The sequence below is a fragment of the Chinchilla lanigera genome, unplaced genomic scaffold (assembly GCF_000276665.1).
Source record: "Chinchilla lanigera isolate Chin_1 unplaced genomic scaffold, ChiLan1.0 scaffold00021, whole genome shotgun sequence".
In the NCBI taxonomy this organism is placed as follows: Eukaryota; Metazoa; Chordata; class Mammalia; order Rodentia; family Chinchillidae; genus Chinchilla; species Chinchilla lanigera.
The window spans coordinates 14,715,786-14,735,819 of record NW_004955422.1 but is presented as its reverse complement, the minus strand read 5'-3'; the positions used below and the strand labels follow the sequence as shown (position 1 = coordinate 14,735,819).

Sequence of the window (20,034 nt, the reverse complement as noted above, 5' to 3'; positions counted from 1 at the left end):
TTTTTTTTTTTCTTTTCTTTTTCTTTTTGAGACAGGGTCTTGCTGTGCAGTTCAGCCTGGCCTTGAGCTCACTTTGTAGCCCAGGCTGGTCTTGAACTTGCAATGATCCTCCTGCCTCAGCCTCCCAAGTGCTGGGATTACAGGCGAGTGCTAGGATTACAGGTGTGCACCACCACGCCCGGCTTCTCATCTTTATTTTTTTTTTTTTGTCAGATTCCCCTTTTCCTGACTTATCTTCCCTAAGCTGACTCGTGTGCTTCTCTCACAGTCTTATGGATCATAGCCTCTCCTCTATAGTCTTGGTGTGGGCTGGCTACTGGGTAGGACCAGATAGGGAGGGCTCATCTCTGGGCCTTCTGTGTGGATAGAGCTCATCCTAGGGCCTTTTCCTGAAGACTTAGGACATCACTTTGGTGGCTGCTGTTAGGTCAAACTTAGTCTAATTTTTATACAATCTAACTCAGTGAGTCTTTATATCATAATACAGCCAGAATTTCTCAGCATGAGTCTGTAGTGGGTACTGCTCTAAGTACTTTACCTGTGGCCCCCCCTTGTTACCTTGGAGTGGTTCGTTACTGTAGATATTCTTGCATCTTCCTATGCATGTGAGAACCATGAGGTCCAGAGAGGTCAAGCAATAATTCCAACGTCATAAAAAAGCAGTGCCAAGCATCTGCTGGGGGAGATTGACTGTAGCAGGGAGTTTAACCACCGTACTATATCACCTTTCCGGAGTCTATTCACATAACGAGGAGGGCTCCAGATTTTGAGTGTGCTAGAGTGGCCAAGTGAACAGAGATTACATGCTTTGCTATGTTTCCCAAAGCAGAGTGAAATTACCTATTTATAGGATATAAATATTTGCTCATCTGTAACCTCAGAAATCCTTGACCTCAGCAGAGTGAAATTATCTATTTATAGGATATGAATATTGGCTCATCTGTGACCTGATATGAAAGGTCTTAGAGGCAGTGCCCTCAGGGTGGACATACAACTTTTCCAGTGCTCATGTGGCTCTTTAGGTGGTGTCTGATTATACCTTCTTGTCTCCTTGTGGGAGGAAATTGGGTAGACCTCATAACCAGTGACTTCCCCAGGAAGGAGGAAAGTAATAGCACCTTTCCCTGGGGGAGAGATGATGCCTAGGAGCTACCCTGTGATCAGGCCTCAAGAGAGAGATGGGAGCTCTCAGTATTCAAGAGGCTGTGGGCTCCAGGAGAAAGCAGCATTGCCTCAGAAGAGGTGGGGGCAAGGGGCACCCACCTGTCTTCCCCAGGATTTATGTTAGGGAGCATTTTCCATTCCCCTGCCGGAGAGTCCTTGTCTGGGTGAAAAGCTGTACAGAAAGTGCATGGGAGTTGCTTGGAAGCTGCCAGGAGCTTTTGCAATAAGAGAGCAATCTTACTGCATGTGTTGCTCGACACCTACAAGACGAGAACCCCAAGGGGAGTGTTAGCAGAATGGAATCAGCAGGCAGAGAATCAAGGAGTAACAGTGGGGTTCAGGCCCCACCAGGCTGAAGCTGAGCTCCCTGGCAGTTACTAGGAACACAGGCATGCTGTGTAGGGCCTGTTTTAACAGGCACCCACCTGTTCCTCTAGGCTTTTTAGCACACTGGAGTGGGAGCCCTGGCACAAAACTGACGCTCCCAGAGCTTTTTTGAGCCCTGCTTGTTGGGCACACCCCAGAGGTTCTGACTGGCAGGTGTCAGGTGGCCAAGATTGTGGCTTCTAAGGAGGTCCAGGTGCTGCTGAGCATTGACCATGCTTTGAATTTCGCTGAAAGGAAAGGAGGAAATGTGAACCAGGCCTAGAGCAGATGTAAGTACAGAAGGGAAGGAGCCAGAGAAAGGGTACCCATTTGACATGTCTGGAATGTGGATTGTTTGACATGAGTTTGGTTCCATCTCATGATGAGTGCTTGCATTATGTGGTGTAGTAAATGCTTTGTAAGGACTGGTCCCCCTTTGGGGCATTCTCACGTCCAGAGTCCTGTTCTTTGATGTGTTGATGGGCCAAAGTGCAAGTTGATTTGGTGGGACATTCTCCCCAGTGGAAGCAGAACAAGAATTTGTGCTTGGCATATGCAACTCTGGTGAGGGCCCTGGGAGAAACTAGGCCTTCTCCCACATGTTCTCAAACAGTCAGCCAAGGTCTGGCTCAAACCCAGGATCTTGTGAAGCTGATTTGTTTTGGTTTCCTCCAGACACCCCCAGAAGCACCTAACACAAAATCAAACAAGCTCTTCCCTCTCTCTGGCCACCCTGTCCAAGGGGTCCTCTCCCCAGCTGGGCCGTGCTCCCTCATGGTGACGCAGGATGCCCCATGAGAACATTTAAGAATGAGTATAATCTCTGGTAAGCTTCTCCAGGGAGCTGTCTGCGAGTAACACAGCGATTATGATCATCATCATCATGCAGGAGCGATTATAATAATGATGATGGCAAGCTGGGTGCTGGCTGCATGCCAGGCGGTTTTTAAACATTTTTATAAGTGTAATTTCACTTAGCGTTCCAGTGCTTTATGAGGCAAATGTTATGAGCGTGGTTTCCGTGTGAGGAAGGCAGGTGCTTAGCCTGGGGGGGCTGGGACCACACCCTGCAGGGCCTGTCCCAGAGCATCCTGTAGCCTGACCTTCCTGGAGCTACTTCCTTTAGCACTCTAAAGCCACTGTATCATTATTATGTTGTGTATATTTTACTCACAAAAAATCACATACAGTACTTAATATAGAAAATATCAGCAATGGAGACAGAGAGGAAGATAAAATCACTAACAACCCTGATCATTGCATTTTGCCACTATTGAGATTTAGGTGAGTCTGTCACAGTCCTCATACTGAATGTGCTCAGTATGAAAAGCTCTGTTACATGCTTGCTGTGAGATAGGCAGGACCCTGATGCTGAGCCTGTGCGTGGTGCCCCAGGTTGACCTGTCATCTTGCTCTGCTCCCTCTCACCACCCTGGGGCCTGTCGTTGGTCTGAGTAGTCTCACTAATGACTGAAGCGTCAGTCAGTGTGGGGGACAGTTTGGGGACACTGGCCACACCCTTGAGGGGACCTGGCTCATGTGAGTCTATCCATGGCTCAGACAAGTTCCCCACTGGATGTCTAGTAAACACCATCTTCTTCCTAAGTAGGATGTTGCTGGTACCACTTGACAGGCTGTTGGACCACTAGGGGAGAATATTGGGGTGAAACAAAAGCTCCCTGGAGGGGAGTTGCTCCATGCAGGAATTTTAGAGACATTTCATATTCATTTAGGGTTAGATGTAATTGTACCTAGTTTAGTGGTGCTCAGGTCAGAGGCTGCCCTCAGCTGAAAAGGACATCCTGTTAGTGGCCACCCCTGTGGCCAGGAGGTGAGGTCACAAGAGTGATGTTGGCAGCTCTCCTTGCAGACCTGCCTGGCCTGCTTCACCCATGGACGGAATCTCAGCGGTACTGACTGGGCTCTGGAAAAGGGGAACTGCTCTCTAAACCCATGCTGGTTCCTGAGAGCTGCTTCTGGGGGAGCTAGGGTCTAGTGGATCCTAGGCACCGGTCCCAGGCACAGGACTTAGGCACTGGTCCTGGGGCTTCCGCAGTGGCCCTGCTCAGCAGCAGCAGGTTCTTGAGTATGTAGAATGTCCCAGGCTTGTTTCTGTGTGCAGAACACACAGCCATGGTAAAGCACACCAAATGGCAGGGGTGGGCAGACAGGAAAGGAAAGTAAGTATGGAGAGAAAGATCCAGAGGTGCTGGAGTAGTGGGCATTGCAGCATTGCTGAGCACAGCTGTGAAGGAAATAAGAGGCCCATCAGTATCTGGGGGATACTGAAAAAGAAGTAGCAAGTGAGGTCCATGTGCCTCACCTGAATGGGGTGACAGCAAGGCTGGGGCCATCGTGAGGAGCAACCCTGGTCCTCTTCCCCCAGTGTAAGTAGACAGGGAAGTTAGGTCTGCATCCCCCTACACACACGCAGCTTCTTGCAGGGACCTTGGAGATACTCCTGGTTGTGGGGGGTACAGTTCACAGTGCACACTCCCAGGATGGTCCTACTGTGGTCAGATGTGGCTGGAACATCCCTTCTGGCAGTCCAAAGCATTCTCATGTGGGCTAGGGTCACTGGGGATATGGCCGTTGGCCTCCGGAAGTTACGCTGGGCCTGGCCGTCTCCATACAGGTATGCACAGTGGCTGTATGTGTGGTGAGCTCTGCCATTCTCACCCACGATGACCTCATCATCCCCCCTGTTGTATCTCAGCGTCTTCAGGGAGCGTATGCTACTGTGGAAAGGGGCTTTAGGAATTTTTGTTTTGTTGTTTTCTGTTACGAGTTTTTAAAATTGAGGTGAAGTTCGCATAATATAAAATTACCATTTTAACATTTATAATGTGGTAGCATTTAATGCAGTCACAATACTGTGCAGGCAACTTCTATTCGGTTCTGAAGTGTTTTCCATCAGCCCAGGAGAAAACCCATGACCATCAGGCATCACACCTACCCACTGGCAACCATCATCAGCATGTGTACTGTCTGCCTATTTTGCGTGTTTACATCCAGGAAGGGTTTGGATGTTGCCTTGTCTCTCTTGATGCCTGCCTGGTGGCCTTGAGTGGCCTTCTGTCTGCCTAGTTGTGTGCCCTCTGCTATCCCATGTCCTCTGCCATTCGTGCCTTCTGCCTGCCTGCCTGATGTCGCACGTCCTCTGTCTTCCCAATATCACGTGCCCTCTGCCTTCCCATGACCTCTGCCTGCCTGCCTGACAGCCTGTGCCCTCTGTCTTTTCAGCTGCTGACTACAGGTCCATTCTGAGCATTAGTGACGAGGCAGCCAGGGTGCAGGCCCTGGACCAGCACCTCAGCACGCGTAGCTATGTCCAGGGGTACTCACTGTCCCAGGCAGACGTGGACGTGTTCAGGCAGCTCTCGACCCCTCCCGCTGACAAGAGGCTCTTCCACGTGGCCCGGTGGTTCAGGCACATAGAAGCGCTCCTGGGTGGTCCCTGTGACAAAGGCGAGCCCTGCGGGCTCCAAGCAAGTGAGTAACAGTGGCTTCCCCACTATAAGAACCTCTGCTTCAAGGTCCCTGGATACATGGTGACACAGGGCAGCAGATGCCAAGTGAGTGCTCCACCCCAGTGTCTCAGGCAAGCTGCCCAGTGTGGCATATACCATGCTTGCTGGACCAAGGGTAGGATAGAATTGTGCCCTGTGGAGTTGGTTCTTCGAGAACAAAATACTCTTGTTGGCACTGCAGAGCTGCCCATGGCAGAGTCACCTGGGGACAACATGACCTGCCAGGTTATAGGCTCAGTGAGAGCCTTGCCTGGCTCTGACTTGACTTGGTTATCTTCTTCATTCTTTCCATAGGCTTGTAGAGTTTTCCTCCAAATGTAGAGTCATTAAATCCTAAAGCCAGAGTAATTGGCATTGATATCTTTAGAAATCAGAAATAAGTTTCATTTGTGTGCTTTGTGACAAGGTCAGCTGCGTGGCTTTCACTGAAGCCTGCTGAATGAGGCTGAGTGATCTGGAGGAGGCACTGCTAGAGAGTCCCAGGCCCCAGTTCCTGGCAGTTTATCACTCTGAGAATCCAAGGGCATGTCCTTCAGTGACTGTCCAGGGCCCCTGAATAGCAGGCCTCTGTGGCTTTGTGTGCATTCCCTCCTTCATATGCTATGGGCCAAGTGCTGTCTTCTTGCAGTCCTCACTGATGACCCGGAGGCTTTCCAGACCTGAGGTGAGGAATTTGGAACATGCCCCAGGGCCTCCACTATGGTCAAGCTTCTGCTCGGTCCCTCATTTCAACCTGGGCAGAGGGAGTACTAAGTCTCCTAGAGTCAGACTGTATCTTGGTTTTCTAGAAAATTTGGCAGCAGACAGCCTCCTCTAGCACAGGTGGAAGGCCTTGCTATATAGCTGTTTCCTCCCCTGAGCAGTGCTCCTGCCCACATATCTAGTGTGGTGATCCTGGTGATGTCTGTGGTGTCAGGTGTCTTCTCCAAAAGGTCAAGTTGTCCCTGTCTATGCCCCAGCTCCAGGGTATAGCAGGGTAATTGAGATCAGGGTGACTTGGGCACCGCTGAGAAGAGACCCTCGGCCCTGGCCTGGATGGCTCCCTTCATGGCCTTAGAAAAGCGGTGCAGACACTCACTGAAACCCTGTAACAAAAGGTGCAGCTGTCCTCTTGAATGATCAAGGACACATTTCCCACCCGCATGGGAGATGAAGGGGATCCTTGCTCCTTGTAGACCTTTTGACCTGTGGAACAGAAGGCCATTCACAGCAGAGCCCAGCAAGGATGTTGCCCGATGGGTGCAGGTTAGTCAAGGGTAGACTGTGGGCAGCACTAACATGGTGTGGTGCCTCCTCTAAAGTCCAAGTCCCCTGATCACTGAAGCCCACATGTGTCCAGGAAGGACAGCAGTTAGGCCCGTTGGCCCTCGAGCAGAGCCCTCAGTAAAGGTGAAGGTTGGGGCTGGAGTCTGGGGCTGCCATTTACTGTCCAGTGGCTTTGGGCAGACCCCCAGACCACTCCCCTTGGTTGACTGCAGCTGTGTATCTGCCTTCGTCGCTGTAAGAATCACAGCAGCTGCCCTATTGTGCTGAAATCCTTTTCAACCCTTCCAGCCTCTGTCCTCAACACCAAGTGGGACAGTGGGAGGCCATTCCTCACTGGCTCTTCTGTGCATTGCAGTGTCTTCAGTGCCCTCTGGCCCTCTGTGTATCTTCATTGACTGCTCTTTCCTGCTCAGTCCAGCTGTGTCCTTTTTCTAAGTCAAGGTCCTCAACAGCTGAAGGGCCCTCCCAGACAAGGCAAGTCAGGACGATCCCGCTTCACCCTCTTAGCCCTAGAAGCCAGACCCCTTCCTGCCTGGCTCTTGTCGCTGTGCTCCTCCTGCCCTTTTCCCACCTCATCAGCCTGCTGAAGGGCCACTCATTCCCAAGGCCTTGAACCTCTTGGGTGGCCCCCATCCAGGGCTGGGATTCAGTGTAGGAAGGCTTCTCCTTCATGAGGAAGGACACTGGTCTGCCGGACCCAAGGCCACATCCTAGGATGATGCAAGTTCAGTGTTGCTCCCAAGCAGATGACACTCAACCTCATGATTAAGTGTTTCTCTGCAGGAACTCCCCATCCTTTGTGAGGTTCCTCAGGATCTGCTGATGTTTCTGGTGACCGCTCTGTCCTTTCCCTTTCAATCTTCCCATCCTGTTTTGAAGACCAAGTCTGGTCTGCCATGTAGAGCTGTTCTGTTGTTGATGTTGTTTGACGTGGGACATGGTGTCTACATGCCCAGACAGTGTCTGGCTGGGGTGGAATGGGATACCTGTGTGTGGGGTAACACTGTCTCAGAAGAAAGGCAAACAAAGTCTGACACTGGTAAGGGCATTGATGGCATTATCAGATCATGGGGCATCAGGCATGGTTGGACGACCCTTGCTAAACATGAACTCTGATGACTTGGAGGAGGGGACAGTTAACTCTGAAACCCAGGCCGTTGTGTAACCTCTCCCAGTATTTACTTCCCTTTTGCAAATCTGAATTTTGTCTGCCAGATGTCCTCAAAGCCCATTATCAGCTGTGGACCTGGCAGCCTGTAGGGGAACTAGCAAGCTGAGCACGGCTGGGTGTGCCTCGGGATCACCCGGGTGTGCTACTCTGGCACGTACCTATGCAAATCTTCACTTTCAGTCCTCCAAGTGAGCAGCGTCCTTGATCATTCAAGAGGACAGCTGCACCTTTTGTTACAGGGTTTCAATGAGGAAGGAGAACAACAGAACCTCAGAATGTCAGTTGAGCACTATCACATTGTGGAATGGATTTCCCTTTAAGCAGATTTGATGCTTTGAAGTGAACTTTAAGAGTGTACTTGATCTTACTGCATACTTGATGTCTGATTAAGGATTTGCTATTTTCTACAATCAGAATCTGTAGCCACCTGTGATCATGCTGGAATTTACCTGCAGGAAGGAGCTCAGCTTAACTGTCAGCTGCCTCCCTCCATGTCCCCAGTCACAGAGTGCTGCCTTCCACCTCGTCCTTACCCTGCTAGTTATCATTACCTGGCTAATGTGGCCTAGGCAAGGCTACGGACTCAAATGACCTGTGCCCAGAATAGACCTTTCTGTAGCTGTCAAGGTGGGAATTAGCAGGCAATCCACTGGCCCCACTCAGTAGACTCAAGTGGGGTCTGGACATGTTCTCACCTGTGGGCCGACACCCCCACACCCACCATGAGAGGCAGAGGTGGCAAGACAGAAAATAAGCTATCTGGGGAGTAAAACAGACAGGCCGGAAAATGTGAACACTGAGACCTGTCCCTGGTGTGAGTCTCCTCAGTGGCTCAGCAGAGCTGAGCAAGGATTTGCTGGGCACCATGCAGGGTTGCAGGTACATAAGAATCTGTACTGTAGGAGGCTTGGGGGTCTGGCACACAGGTGTGTAGGGTACAGAGAACCTTGGCCCCTGCTCTGGGAAGGTAGAGGAGAAAAACTGCATTCCCCTGAGGAGATGGGTGGGCGACCCCAACAGCAGCATACAGGAACCTGTCTGGGACAACTGGAAAGCCTCCAGTTGTGCTCTGTGATTGGTTTTCTGAAACTGAGATTGTGAGGTGTGAAAAATGACCTTATGATGTCCCCAGGCCTAGGGACAGTCATACCTCCTCAGGGCTCTCAGACACACAGACTGCAAGGATAGCCTTTCACTGGCTGGAGACAGGTCTGTCTTAGTAGCAAGGACCCATAGACCCAGGACATAGGCCACATGGTGGCGCCACATATGCCACATGGTGGTCCAAGATGAGGGAATCCCTGGGAGAAAGGGACTGGACTTCGGGGCCTGCCTGAGCCACTGAGGACCAAGCGGGGAGTGAGAAGGGGACACACAGTTGTGTCTGAAGATCAGAATTTGCTTGGCTCCAGAGTCACTACTGGCGCCTGGGAAGGCAAAGATAGGGACTGGAAGTTGTTCTCATTCTGACCTGCTGTGACCACGAGGTGCAGCTGTTTGTGCCCTGACCCATCACCTCTATTGCAGCTGGAGGCTTGGAGGTGACCTGTGTCCTACAAACTGTCCGCAACTCACCTTGCCCAGAAGAGGGCAAGATAGGGGCAGCCAGGGTTGCAACATCACAGCCCCGGTCACAGTGCAGTAGTTGTGGGGTCAGGTAGCACTGCACTTGGCCTGACCCATGAGCCGCTGATCGCACTGCATGGCAGTGGGAGGTACCTATCGGAGGGGCAATGGGACACATTTGGTTGTTGTGTGGGCATTCCTCAGTCATGCTGGAGGTTCAGGTTTTCATTGGAACATGCCACCACACAGGATGGGAGCAAAGCCAGACTTGTGTTGCTTAACATTGCATTAAAAATCTCGGTTCTTTTGTGGAAACCAAGTCTCATAGTATAGTGGTGACTGTGTTTGTGGGTGCTGCATGTGACCCATGTACTCTGCCTCCAGGTAAAGGCCGGCGAGTACAGCCTCAGTGGTCCCCTCCAGCTGGGACTGAGCCATGCAAGCTCCGCCTGTACAACAGCCTCACACGGAACAAGGTAAGGAGGGTCAGGCAGCATGTGTGTTTGCATGCACCCAGGAGTCAAGGCATCCTCTGCCCCTGCAAAGAGCAAGGTTGTCTGTTCACTGTGGGCTCCAGAATCCCCTCAATCCAGGTTCAGGATCCTTCTGTTGCTTCCTGTGTTGTGGCCTCTAACCCAGGCAGAGCTGTGCTCTGAAACTCTTTGACACCATTCAGGACGCCTTCTGGAAGCCTGCCTGCCAGCACTCGGCATGAATTGCCTTGCTGGTCTAGCTGGATGTGTGCGTGGCTGAGTGCTCAGGACACTCGCAGCCGGACCAAGTACTGGCGTGCTGTCAGGACATGGGTACAGCAGGCGTTGCTGTGAACTAAGCAGAATGGGCATAGGCAAACCTGCCAGGTATTCTTGGAGCCCAGCAGAGAAGGCAGGTCCAGCTGCTCACTGAACTGGCTTGCTTGGCTTGCCTCTCCTGCTCAGGCTGTGGCTGGTGGCTCCTGAGGTCGCAGAAAGGATTCCAGCCCTAAGAGGTTGGATTATTTTTGTTCAGCAAGGTACAGGCCAGGGGGACAGGCATGGGACAGGGCACTGTCTCTGTATGGAACTCATTGGTCATGACTGCCCCAAGAGGTCTGAGAGTGTTGGACTATCTGGTCTCCAAGCTCGACTCCCCTACAAGGGACAGACCCTGGCCACCAGCCTTCAGCCTCTGTGCCTTTTGTGGAGAAGAAAGCAGCAGTGCTGGCCCCCTAAGGAGCATGAGCTCTTCACAGGGTGCAATAACTATTAGCTGTGGTTATTAAATAAACAGCATTTCCACGAGACAAAGAAGCATTATTGCCTTCAAAGAAGAGCAGGATCGCAGGGATGAAGGGCCTCGAGCTACCAGAGCTCAAGTCAGTAGATAGCACGGAGGATGTTCTCCCTAGGCCCCTGCCAGATCACTGTGACTTTCAGTGAAATGAAACGGTTCTTGTTGAACCCGTTTGTGTAAAACAGAACAAACCAGTGTGATGTTTGTTACTGCTTTTGGTGCTCCTGTACAGTGTTTCTGGAATTTCATGTGATCGTCCTTCCTTCGTTTCTAACAAGGATGTGTTCATACCTCAAGATGGGAAAAAGGTGACGTGGTACTGCTGTGGGCCAACTGTCTACGATGCATCTCACATGGGACATGCCAGGTGGGTTTTAAAGCTCTGAGTGGTCCATGCTCACTGCCAGAAGATGAGGACAATCAAAAAGGAGGATGGCCAAGAGCCCTACGGCTGCCACCCCCAACATCTCCCTCATCTCTCCAGCTCTGAGGGTCCCTGGGGGCAGAGTTGCCCTGACATACCTGAGGCTGACTGGGCTCTGACCCACCTCTGGGTGCTGCAGGTGTGGCTTGCCAAGAGTAGACAGCTCCTGGGGTAGAGGCCACAGAATCCTTTACAGTACAGGTTGAGTTTCCCTCATCTGAAATGCATGGCTCAAAAGTGTTTTGGATTTTTCTTCTGATTTGGAATTTTGCAACATTTAGAATATTTTCATGTGTGTTTTACGTATACCTCATATACATAGGCTGAAAGCAATTTTATACAATACTTTTAACAATTTTGTGTATGAAACAAAGCTTCATGGTATAGGATTTTCTACTAGTGATATCACAAGGACACACAAAAGAACTTTAGATTTTCAGCAAAGTGCAGTAGGTCATGCCTGTACCCCCAACTGCTTGAGAGGCTGAGGCAGGAGGACCATGAATTTAAGGCCAATTTAGCAAGACCATATGTCAGAAAATCTATTTTCTTCTCAATACTAGGGATTGAACCAAGGACCTTTGACTTGAGCTTCATCCCCAAGCCATATTAGTTTTGTTGTTGGTTGGTTGTGGGTTTTTTGTTTATTTGTTTGTGTGTTTTGTTTTTGAGACAGGGTCTCACCATGAGTTCAGGCTGGCCTTGAACTCACTGTGTAGCCCAGGGTGGCTTTGAACTGTATCCTCCTGTCAGCCTCCCAAGTGCTAAGATTACAGGCATGTGCCAGCCATACCTGGCTTTATTTTATATTTTGATAACACGCTCTTACTAAATTGCTGTATTGCCCAGGCTAGGCTTGAACTTGTGATCCTGCCTCAACCACTCAGAATGCATGGTCCACCACACTCAGCTTCTGAAAGAAAATTTTTAAGAGGGCAGAAGATGTGGCTTAGTGGTAGGCCCTAGGTTCAGTCGCCAGTATGACCAAACAAAACAAAACAAACACACCTTGGGAGCATTGTGGGTTTTAAGATTAGGGATGCTCTGCCTGTAAATGTCATAGTTGCAGTGCTGAGCTTGTATATATAGTGTGTACTGATCATAAATGTGTTCTTTCATTGCTTTAGGTCATATATCTCTTTTGATATCTTGAGAAGAGTGTTAAAGGATTATTTCCAGTATGACGTCTTTTACTGTATGAACATTACAGACATTGATGATAAGGTAAAAAAAAAAAAAGAACTGTTCCACATTAAAATTAAAATATGAGCCAGGCATAGTGGCACAAGCCTATAATCCCAGCACTTGGGAGGGTGAGGCAGGAGAATCCCCCTGAGTTAAGGGTAGCCTGGGATACACAGCAAGACCTGGTCTCAAAAAAAAAAAAAACCTAATTAATTAATTAAAATATAAGTGATGCCATGCGTGGAGATGGGACTTTCAGAAGAGTAGATGAAATGTCATAGACTTGAGCTAGCTCAGGGCTGACTTACAAACATTACATGAATCCCCGAATGTAGTGATTTTACAGTTTATGAGAGTGTAGGGTCATTTGTGCATACGTGTAGATAACCACTAGAAACCCACATGTCCAAGGACTACATTGGTTAAGTGTCGCATGCCTGAGGCCTTGGGAAGCAAGGCCAGCTCTGTGCGGCTCTGCAGGGAAGCTCACCTGGCGCCTGTTTCTTAGGCATCCAGAAGTTCATAGTAGACCTCAGCCCTGCTGGGCAGGTGGGAGGTAGAGGGCAGTACTGGTGACCCATGGAGCTACACAGTTCGGTCCAGTGGCTGTCCCCACACCACCCTCATCTCCACTCAGCTGCTGAGGTGAGAGCAGCATGGTGCATGTTTCTGGGAGTAGCTCTGAGCATGGCTTGGTCCCCTCCCTCTGCAGATCATCAGGAGGGCCCGGCAGAACTACCTGTTTGAGCAGTATCGGGATCAGAAGCCCCCAGCCGCCCAGCTCCTGGAGGATGTTCAGGCTGCCCTTAAGGTGAGCCCTCATCTCTGCCCTAGACAGTGTGCCCTTCTATCCCCTTGTCCTTGTCCCTGCTCGTGACTTTTGGTAACTATCTGAAAGGTGATGTCATTGTCCCCTAGGGGGCCTGTCTGGGAAGACCCTCACAAAGCAGTACCCAAGCTGATTCCATCAGGAGTACTGATGTCTCTGTAGGTGTGGCCCCCAGTCCTGGAGAAGGTCACCAGGACAGATGTGCAAGGACATGGTGTAGATGGAGGTGGCACTCCTGCCATTTACAGGAAATGTGTGATCGGTCTCCATGCCTATAATCTCAGCTCTTGATAGTGCTTCACTGTATCACTCTCAAGTCCTCAAAGCTCCACATCACAGCCGATCTGATACTTCTAACTCAAAAGCAAGGCTATGCTAAGCTTCTTAAAACCATTATTACGTTCACAGTACTATATCTTTTCAGGACTGTTAAAGAAATTAGTTCCCGCCAATTTAATAATTTCACTCTGAATAAGCATTATAAATGTATAGTTCTTTGTATTACATAGTATGACTACAGTAGATCATTTTATTCTCTTTAATAAATACTAGTTTCCTTTAGTAATTACTGGTATGTTTATGGTATTTTAGCTCAAAGAAAGGAACCACATGAAGTTAGAGCATGGCTATCTTGCAGGCCCACAGGGCTTGCTGGATGTACCACCTTGCTTTATCCACAAAGTAGGGGTATCGGCTCTGCTGTCACTCGTATTTTGCATGGGTGAACCAGGCTCAGCGCAGTTATGTAGCCTGTCCAGTCACATGGGAGAGCACAGTTCCAGGACTGCCTAGGCTGGGGGCTCAGGTCTCATCTACTTAGAATCAGCTCCATGAACCAGGTTTCTGTGTAGTGTCTAACAGGTATGTCCTTATGGTTGTAGCCTTTTACAATGAAGTTACATGAGACCACGGATCCAGACAAGAGGCAGATGCTGGAGCGAATCCAGCAGGCGGTGGAGCTGGCCAGAGAGCCACTTGAGCGAGCTGTGCACGCCAGCCTTCCCGGGGAGGAAGTGGACAGTCTTGCCCAGGTGAGCTCTTTGTGTGTCCCAGTGGCCTTCCTGTGTAGGACAGCATGCTCTGCCCTGGATTGTTTTCATTTTGCACTTAAATGCCCTGGCACACAGCTCTGTTACTCCTCAGTGACTGGTGGCCCCCTTCTTTGGTGACCTTGTCAGTGCCCCCTCCCATTCCACACCCCACAGCCCCATTTCCTGGTTTCAGAGCTCAGGGCCACTGCTGTGGGACCTGGGATCCTTCAGGATCCCACCTCGATGCTACTTCCCCTTCTGGTGAAATTAATTATCTAGTGGACCCTTTCTGGCATTTCTTCCTGGCAGCAGCTGGAGAAAGAGGAGCCAGGTTTGAAGTTGAAACAAGCAGCTGATTCATGAGTATCTGCAGGGCTGGGATGTCTCACTGGCATGTTCTCTAGCTGCTGAAGATCTTCAGACACCTGACAGTGTGCCCAGCCAAGTTCCTCCAAGCCTTCCCGCCTCCTGTCCAAACACAGGAAGGTCCTTCTCCTTTCCACCAGCGCCCCCTGCTGGTAAACTCATTGGAGACAAGTTGAGCTCACTTGCTAGGAAACAGTAGGAGAGTCGTTTGCAATGCCAGCTCCAGGACATAGCAGCGTCAACCCTCTCAGTGTCCTGTGTCCACTACCTCTGCCTGCCCCTGTGCCCCTACCTCAGTCTGCCACTCTTATCTTTCATTCTTTTTTTTTTTTAGTTTTAGTTTTAGTTCTTCTGGGTTCCCACACAACAGAGTGGCTGGTGTGGCGGTTTCTGAGACATTGTGCTTGGTGTGGGCCTTGTTCCTGAGACAGGCCCTGCACAGCACTGTTCCTCCTCCAGTGCGTGCCTCGGGCTGAGTAGCTTACCTGTGCTTCTGGGACCTTGTTCCTTGTCACCAGCAAGTCTACCATAAAACCTTTTCCCTAATTGTTCTTCCAATATCCTTGCTTAAAGAAATTATGCTGAAACATACACAACACAAGAGTTACCATTTCAGTCATTTCCAGGGCATTAGGCACATTCACATTATTATGGGGCCATCTCCACCATCCATCTCTAGAACTGTATCATCTTCCCGAAATAGTCCAAGACTAAGGCTTCTGAACTGGGGCAAGGTGCTCGACCTCCATCACACCCTGGCAGAAGGAAGGGCAGGAGAGTGTGTTACCCTGTTCCTGAGGGTGGAGCTCTCAGATTTAAACACCTACTGTTAGGCCCCACCTCATAGGACTATTGTATTGGGAATGAAGTTCTCAGCACATGATTCTTACAGACCGTAGCAAGCAGCCTTTATTAGGAAAAACAGAGTGTTCTGATATATTTTAGGATGTCACCTCTTCCCATCTGGGCATAGTGGCACCACATACTTGTAAACTCAGCTCTCAGAGGCTGAGGCAAGAGGATCACAAGTTCAAGTTTAGACTGAGCAATTTAGTGACCCTGTCTCAAAAAGAAAGGCTAGGGATGTAACTGAGTGCAAAAGCTTTGGGTTAAATCCCCAGTACCATGAAACAAAAAGAATGGTTCATCTCCCTTCCTGCTGGAAGTATGAGGGCATAGTTTTCTCTATGTTCATCCTGAGAACCTGGTCACATTTCTGGGGAGATACCTCAGAATAGTGACCCCTGTGATGGGGCCACCTTGGAGATTTTATTCTCAGGTGTGGCACCTTGAGGCCTCAGTAGTTCCCCAAGTAGAGTTGTACCTGTCTAGCCCCACACTGAGCCTGCAGAATTTCCTGCTTCTAAGTCTGCCCAGGGGAGCCTTACTTCTCTGTTCTCCCTCCTCTCTGTAGTTGAGGCTGCAGTTTGCTATGTGACTTCACCTCTCTGCGGTTGAGGCAAGTCTGCCGTGTGACCTCACTTCTCTAGGCCTAAGAAGGGTGTTTTCTGTGTTCAGCTCTTTGCCTCTTGTTAGGCTGGAGGGGCAACTTCCTGGCTTGTGACACAGTCCCTGGAAATATTCACAGTTGACTGGCACTGGCCTGGAATTCTGCATGTCACCACCTTTCCCAAGGAGGCCAAGCTGCTGAGCTCTGTCCTTCTCCCTCACTTTCGTGGCTCTGGTTCTGGAGTAGCTTGTTACCAGCACGTGCCTCGAGTACCCGTGTGAATCCCACCTTGCCCTCTGGTGCATGGGGTCCGCCGAGCTACCTGTAAGGCTCACTGTGGCACCACTGCTGTGTCTTGGTTTTCCTTTGGCCTTTGTGTGGTTAGTACTGCTATTAGTTCACTCCTTTCATGTGCCAGGCCGTCCGTCTCCTTCCCCGCCTGCTGTCTGGTGCTCAGCTGTGACATAGTACTGTGGATGCATAATTGAGGGACCGGGACTTCTCTCGAGCTGTACAGTGTCTTATCACTTTCTCTTTGCTCACCACTCTGATTCCATCTTTGTTTCTCTGAGCATTTGGCCTTGCTGTTTTTCCTGTGCATCTTACAACTCTCACATCAGAAGCCTTGCAGGTGTTGTCTCTGCAGACTCCTCTCACTGTCACTTATCCTTGGGTATATGTTGACCTTAACTAGGATTTCATTCTTGCTGGGTCATGGTCTGGCAGTCCATTCGGGGCTACCTTTGGAAGTTTCTGTGCCTGTACTTGGGGCAGGCCCGTGTCTGCTTTCCAGGCAGTGATAGACGGACAGCCTCTGCCTTCCTGGGGTGCAGGCTGAGCCTTTTCTCCTTGTCTCCACTGGTGGCCCACCATAGTGGAGGAGGACCAGAGCATGCCCTGTGCTTGCCTTGCCAGTCACAAGTCCAGCCACATTTTAGCTACTTGTGCCATGTTGTCCAGGAGCTGTTGCCAGAGTATGTGTCATAGCCTGACCCGTGCAGTACCTTTTACCCCTTCTTGCCAGCACGCTGGGTGCTCTGTCCACACTATGTGTCCTTGTTCTCTGCTGGGTTGTCTTTCTGCACTTGCTCACCTTTCGTTGCTTCTGCTCAACAGCAGACTGCCTGTGTGGCCCCACATGCCTATTACTGCTCAAGCTAAAAAGCTAAAAATGCTAGATTCCTCCAAGAGAGATTGAGGACAGGTGTTTCCCCAGTCTGATGAGAATGCAGTTGGAATATGTTTCTTAGCACCAGTGGATGTAGCCAAGGGGTACACTCAAGAGGCACTGTTGTAGTGAGCTGGTCATGTAAGCATCACTGTTCCCCTAGAGATGGTGACTCCTCATAGAACATGGCTGTGCGTGTCTTTGAGTTCAGGGCCCTGAACGGCTCACACCACCTGCATTATGTAGATGTGCTCATGTGAAATCTAGTCACATTGGGTGTTCCATTTCTTTTCCTTTAGGCATTGATGGAAGAGGCCAAGGACTTGCTTTCTGACTGGCTAGATTCCACGTGTGGCAGCGAAGTGACTGACAATTCCATTTTCTCCAAACTCCCGAAGTTCTGGGAAGAGGAATTCCACAGAGACATGGAAGCACTGAACGTGGGTGTCCTGGGTTGCCTTATCCTTGCTTTCTCTGGTCACGGGCCTCAGTTTCCACCTTACTGTTCTGGTAAAGCCAGAAGCTCTTGTGTGATCCACAGCTTATTCCTTCTGCAAGCTCAGCTAAGTAGCTAAGTCAATGTTGAACTTAAGCAGGAGGAGCAGGGCTTTTTTGTTTAAAATGTAGAATTTTCACTTTCGTTGTCTCCATGCCTAGCACATATGGATGCCCAGAAGATAAATCAAAACTCTGAGGGCAGAAGACTATTGCAAGGCAAGTCCTTGTTAGAATCATTATTGCTTCCCGAGGCCTCTGGTCAGGAAAAGGAAAGAAAAGACTGGGAGGCTGCCCACAGACCCCCGGGCATGTCAAAGACACAGAAGGAGTAGGCTTTTCAATAAAATAATCTTTGGCATGGCTGTGCCTGAGATAGACTCTGTGATTCACATTTTACAGACAAGGGACCCAAGACTCCTCTAAAGCCACTGGCCCAGGCTCACAGATAGATAGCAGGGCAGAAACAATCTGGGGAGCCCATACAGCCCAGGCCCAGTATAATCACTTACTCTCTAGACCATGCAGGGTTCTTGTTTTAAAAGTCAGTGACGGGCTGGGGATTTAGCTCAGTGGCACAGCGCCTGCCTGGCAAGCACGAGGTTGTGAGTTTGATTCCCAGTGCTGGAAAAAAAAACCAAAAAAAAAAAAAAAATCAGCAATATCATTTTCATTTACCATGTTCACAGGAAGCAGAAATGTGAGGGGGACAATGCTGAGCCTCTCCTTTGTCACCCACATAGGTCCTCCCTCCTGATGTCTTAACCCGGGTCAGCGAATATGTGCCGGAAATCGTCGACTTTGTCCAGAAGATTGTGGACAACGGTTATGGGTAAGCACAGGTCAGGGCCTCTCTCTACCTCTGCCTGTCACCATTCCAGAAGGAGCGGCTCCCCAACTTCAGGTCCAGGATGCTGGGCCACTTGTGTTCTGGGATCAATGGCTAGATTGACCACATCTTCACACTCACCCCCAGCAAGAGCTTTGCTTGCAGTTAGCTCCTGGTGCTGTTGCCATCATTTTAAGATAGCTTTAAAACAAAACCCTTGGATTGTTTTTTTTATTTCATAGTAGCTACCATTGTGATAGGTATCTATCATGCAGACGCCACCTTGTTGCTTGAGGCCAGAAGCAAGAGGGAGCAGGTGACCACATCCTAGATTGTTGCAAAGCCCCCAACAGGTTTCCGCTTGCTCTCTGGCTGAGCCCAGGGCTGAAGAGTTTGTATCTGGCTGATGAGCACCTCTAGATGGGCCTAGAGCCCCATGGGCGTGCCACTGGAGGGACTTGGCCCAAAGTCTTCTAGGAAACTAGGCAGTTAAGGCCACAGATAATATTCCTAGAGCAGCATGGTAAGGAACATGGACACTGTGAGGCCTTTGGAGACATCAGCACCACTCGGATGCTCTAAGATTATACATCCTGGCGTGTTGTTCCCAAGAGTGTATGCATTTCTGCGGTGTCCTGCTAGCTGTGATTGTAGTGCACACATTACCCTGCACTGGGTGTCCATTCCGGCACAACCACAAGAAACACTTCCCACAGCTTGGAAGTTAGTGTTCATAAAAGGAGCCCCTGATGGGAGTATAGCCAAACCTAGGTCTCTGTGGGCAGCATTCAGCCCCTGCTGGTTCCATCCTACTCAGGGAGGGCCACCCTACTTGTCACGGTGCTTCGGGGGGCCCTGGGAACTGGGCCCAACCTTGGGTTGTTTCCCTTTCCACTTGGCTGTGCAGACGAGATGAAGAAGTAAGGACTCTGTGCTTGGTGCCTACATCAGCACCAACTCTGAAGGGCTAGTGCTGCCCCTCTCCCCTCTTAACCCAGGTCACTGCTGGGCAGCGTGAGATTGTGGCCAGCTGAGCTGCACAGATAAACCTGGGTCAGGAGACCTGGAGGCTTCCGGAGAGTCGTAGCAGAGCCACCAGGTGGTGGAGTGCAGGCTCAGAGGAAGATAAGGGCATGCCACATAAGGCAGTGTCGTCACCAGGTAAGGCCAGGCTAGAACGGCATGGCCACAGGACACCAGGCAGGACATGCTGTTAGGCAGTAAGGAAGCCACCTTCATCGTGGGAGGCGTTGTCTTCGCTCCACTCAGCCCACACAGTGACCGTGGCTTCAGGACATCCACAGGGAGAGCAGGAGAGAGGCTTGGGTGGACCTTTTGCCTTGTGACTCTCCAGCCCCCAGTGATTTTCAGACCATTTTCCTGGGGAGTGTCTGGATCCATTAGCCACCCCACCCCCCCACCCCCCCCGTTCCTCTTTTGTTTTCTAGCTATGTATCAAATGGGTCTGTCTACTTCGACACGGTGAAGTTTGCTGCCAGTGAGAAACACTCCTATGGGAAGCTGGTACCTGAAGCTGTTGGGGACCAGAAAGCTCTTCAGGAAGGAGAAGGTAAACACAAAACAGAATGCATGACTGTAATCCCAGCACTCGAGAGCCTGAGGCAGGAGGATTGTTGTGAGTTCAAGACCAGCCTGGGCTACAAAGGGAGCTCAAGGTCAGCCTGAACTGTATAGTGAGACTCTGTCTCAAAAAGACAAAAAAAGAAAAAAAAAAAACCAGAATGCATGAGTGAGGATTTCTTCCTCACATATGGCCTGAGCAGTGTTTACTTCATGGCCACCGTGGATGTCCTGAGCCCATTCCTGGCATTCACTGAGAATCATAATGTTTCTCCTGAGGGCTTTTCAGAAGTTTTCCACACAAGGAGATTGAAAGTGCATTGCTTCTTAAGAAACAGCCG

General features: G+C 50.2%; 1 protein-coding gene across 4 annotated transcripts in view; it reads left to right on the top strand.

The window, feature by feature from the left end:
• The window catches only part of Cars (cysteinyl-tRNA synthetase), a 53,065-nt gene that overhangs the window by 2,601 nt on the left and 30,430 nt on the right, over positions 1-20,034 (top strand). For 3 of the 4 annotated variants that reach the window (XM_005384221.1, XM_013514108.1, XM_013514109.1), the window contains exons 2-10: positions 4,774-5,022; positions 9,448-9,539; positions 10,614-10,702; positions 11,887-11,983; positions 12,657-12,755; positions 13,655-13,804; positions 17,088-17,228; positions 18,027-18,115; positions 19,561-19,682. In XM_005384221.1, coding sequence (XP_005384278.1) covers positions 4,774-5,022; positions 9,448-9,539; positions 10,614-10,702; positions 11,887-11,983; positions 12,657-12,755; positions 13,655-13,804; positions 17,088-17,228; positions 18,027-18,115; positions 19,561-19,682 — 1,128 coding nt within the window. The remainder of the gene's footprint in view (positions 1-4,773; positions 5,023-9,447; positions 9,540-10,613; positions 10,703-11,886; positions 11,984-12,656; positions 12,756-13,654; positions 13,805-17,087; positions 17,229-18,026; positions 18,116-19,560; positions 19,683-20,034) is intronic. The other variant, XM_005384222.1, reaches the window with a different exon arrangement.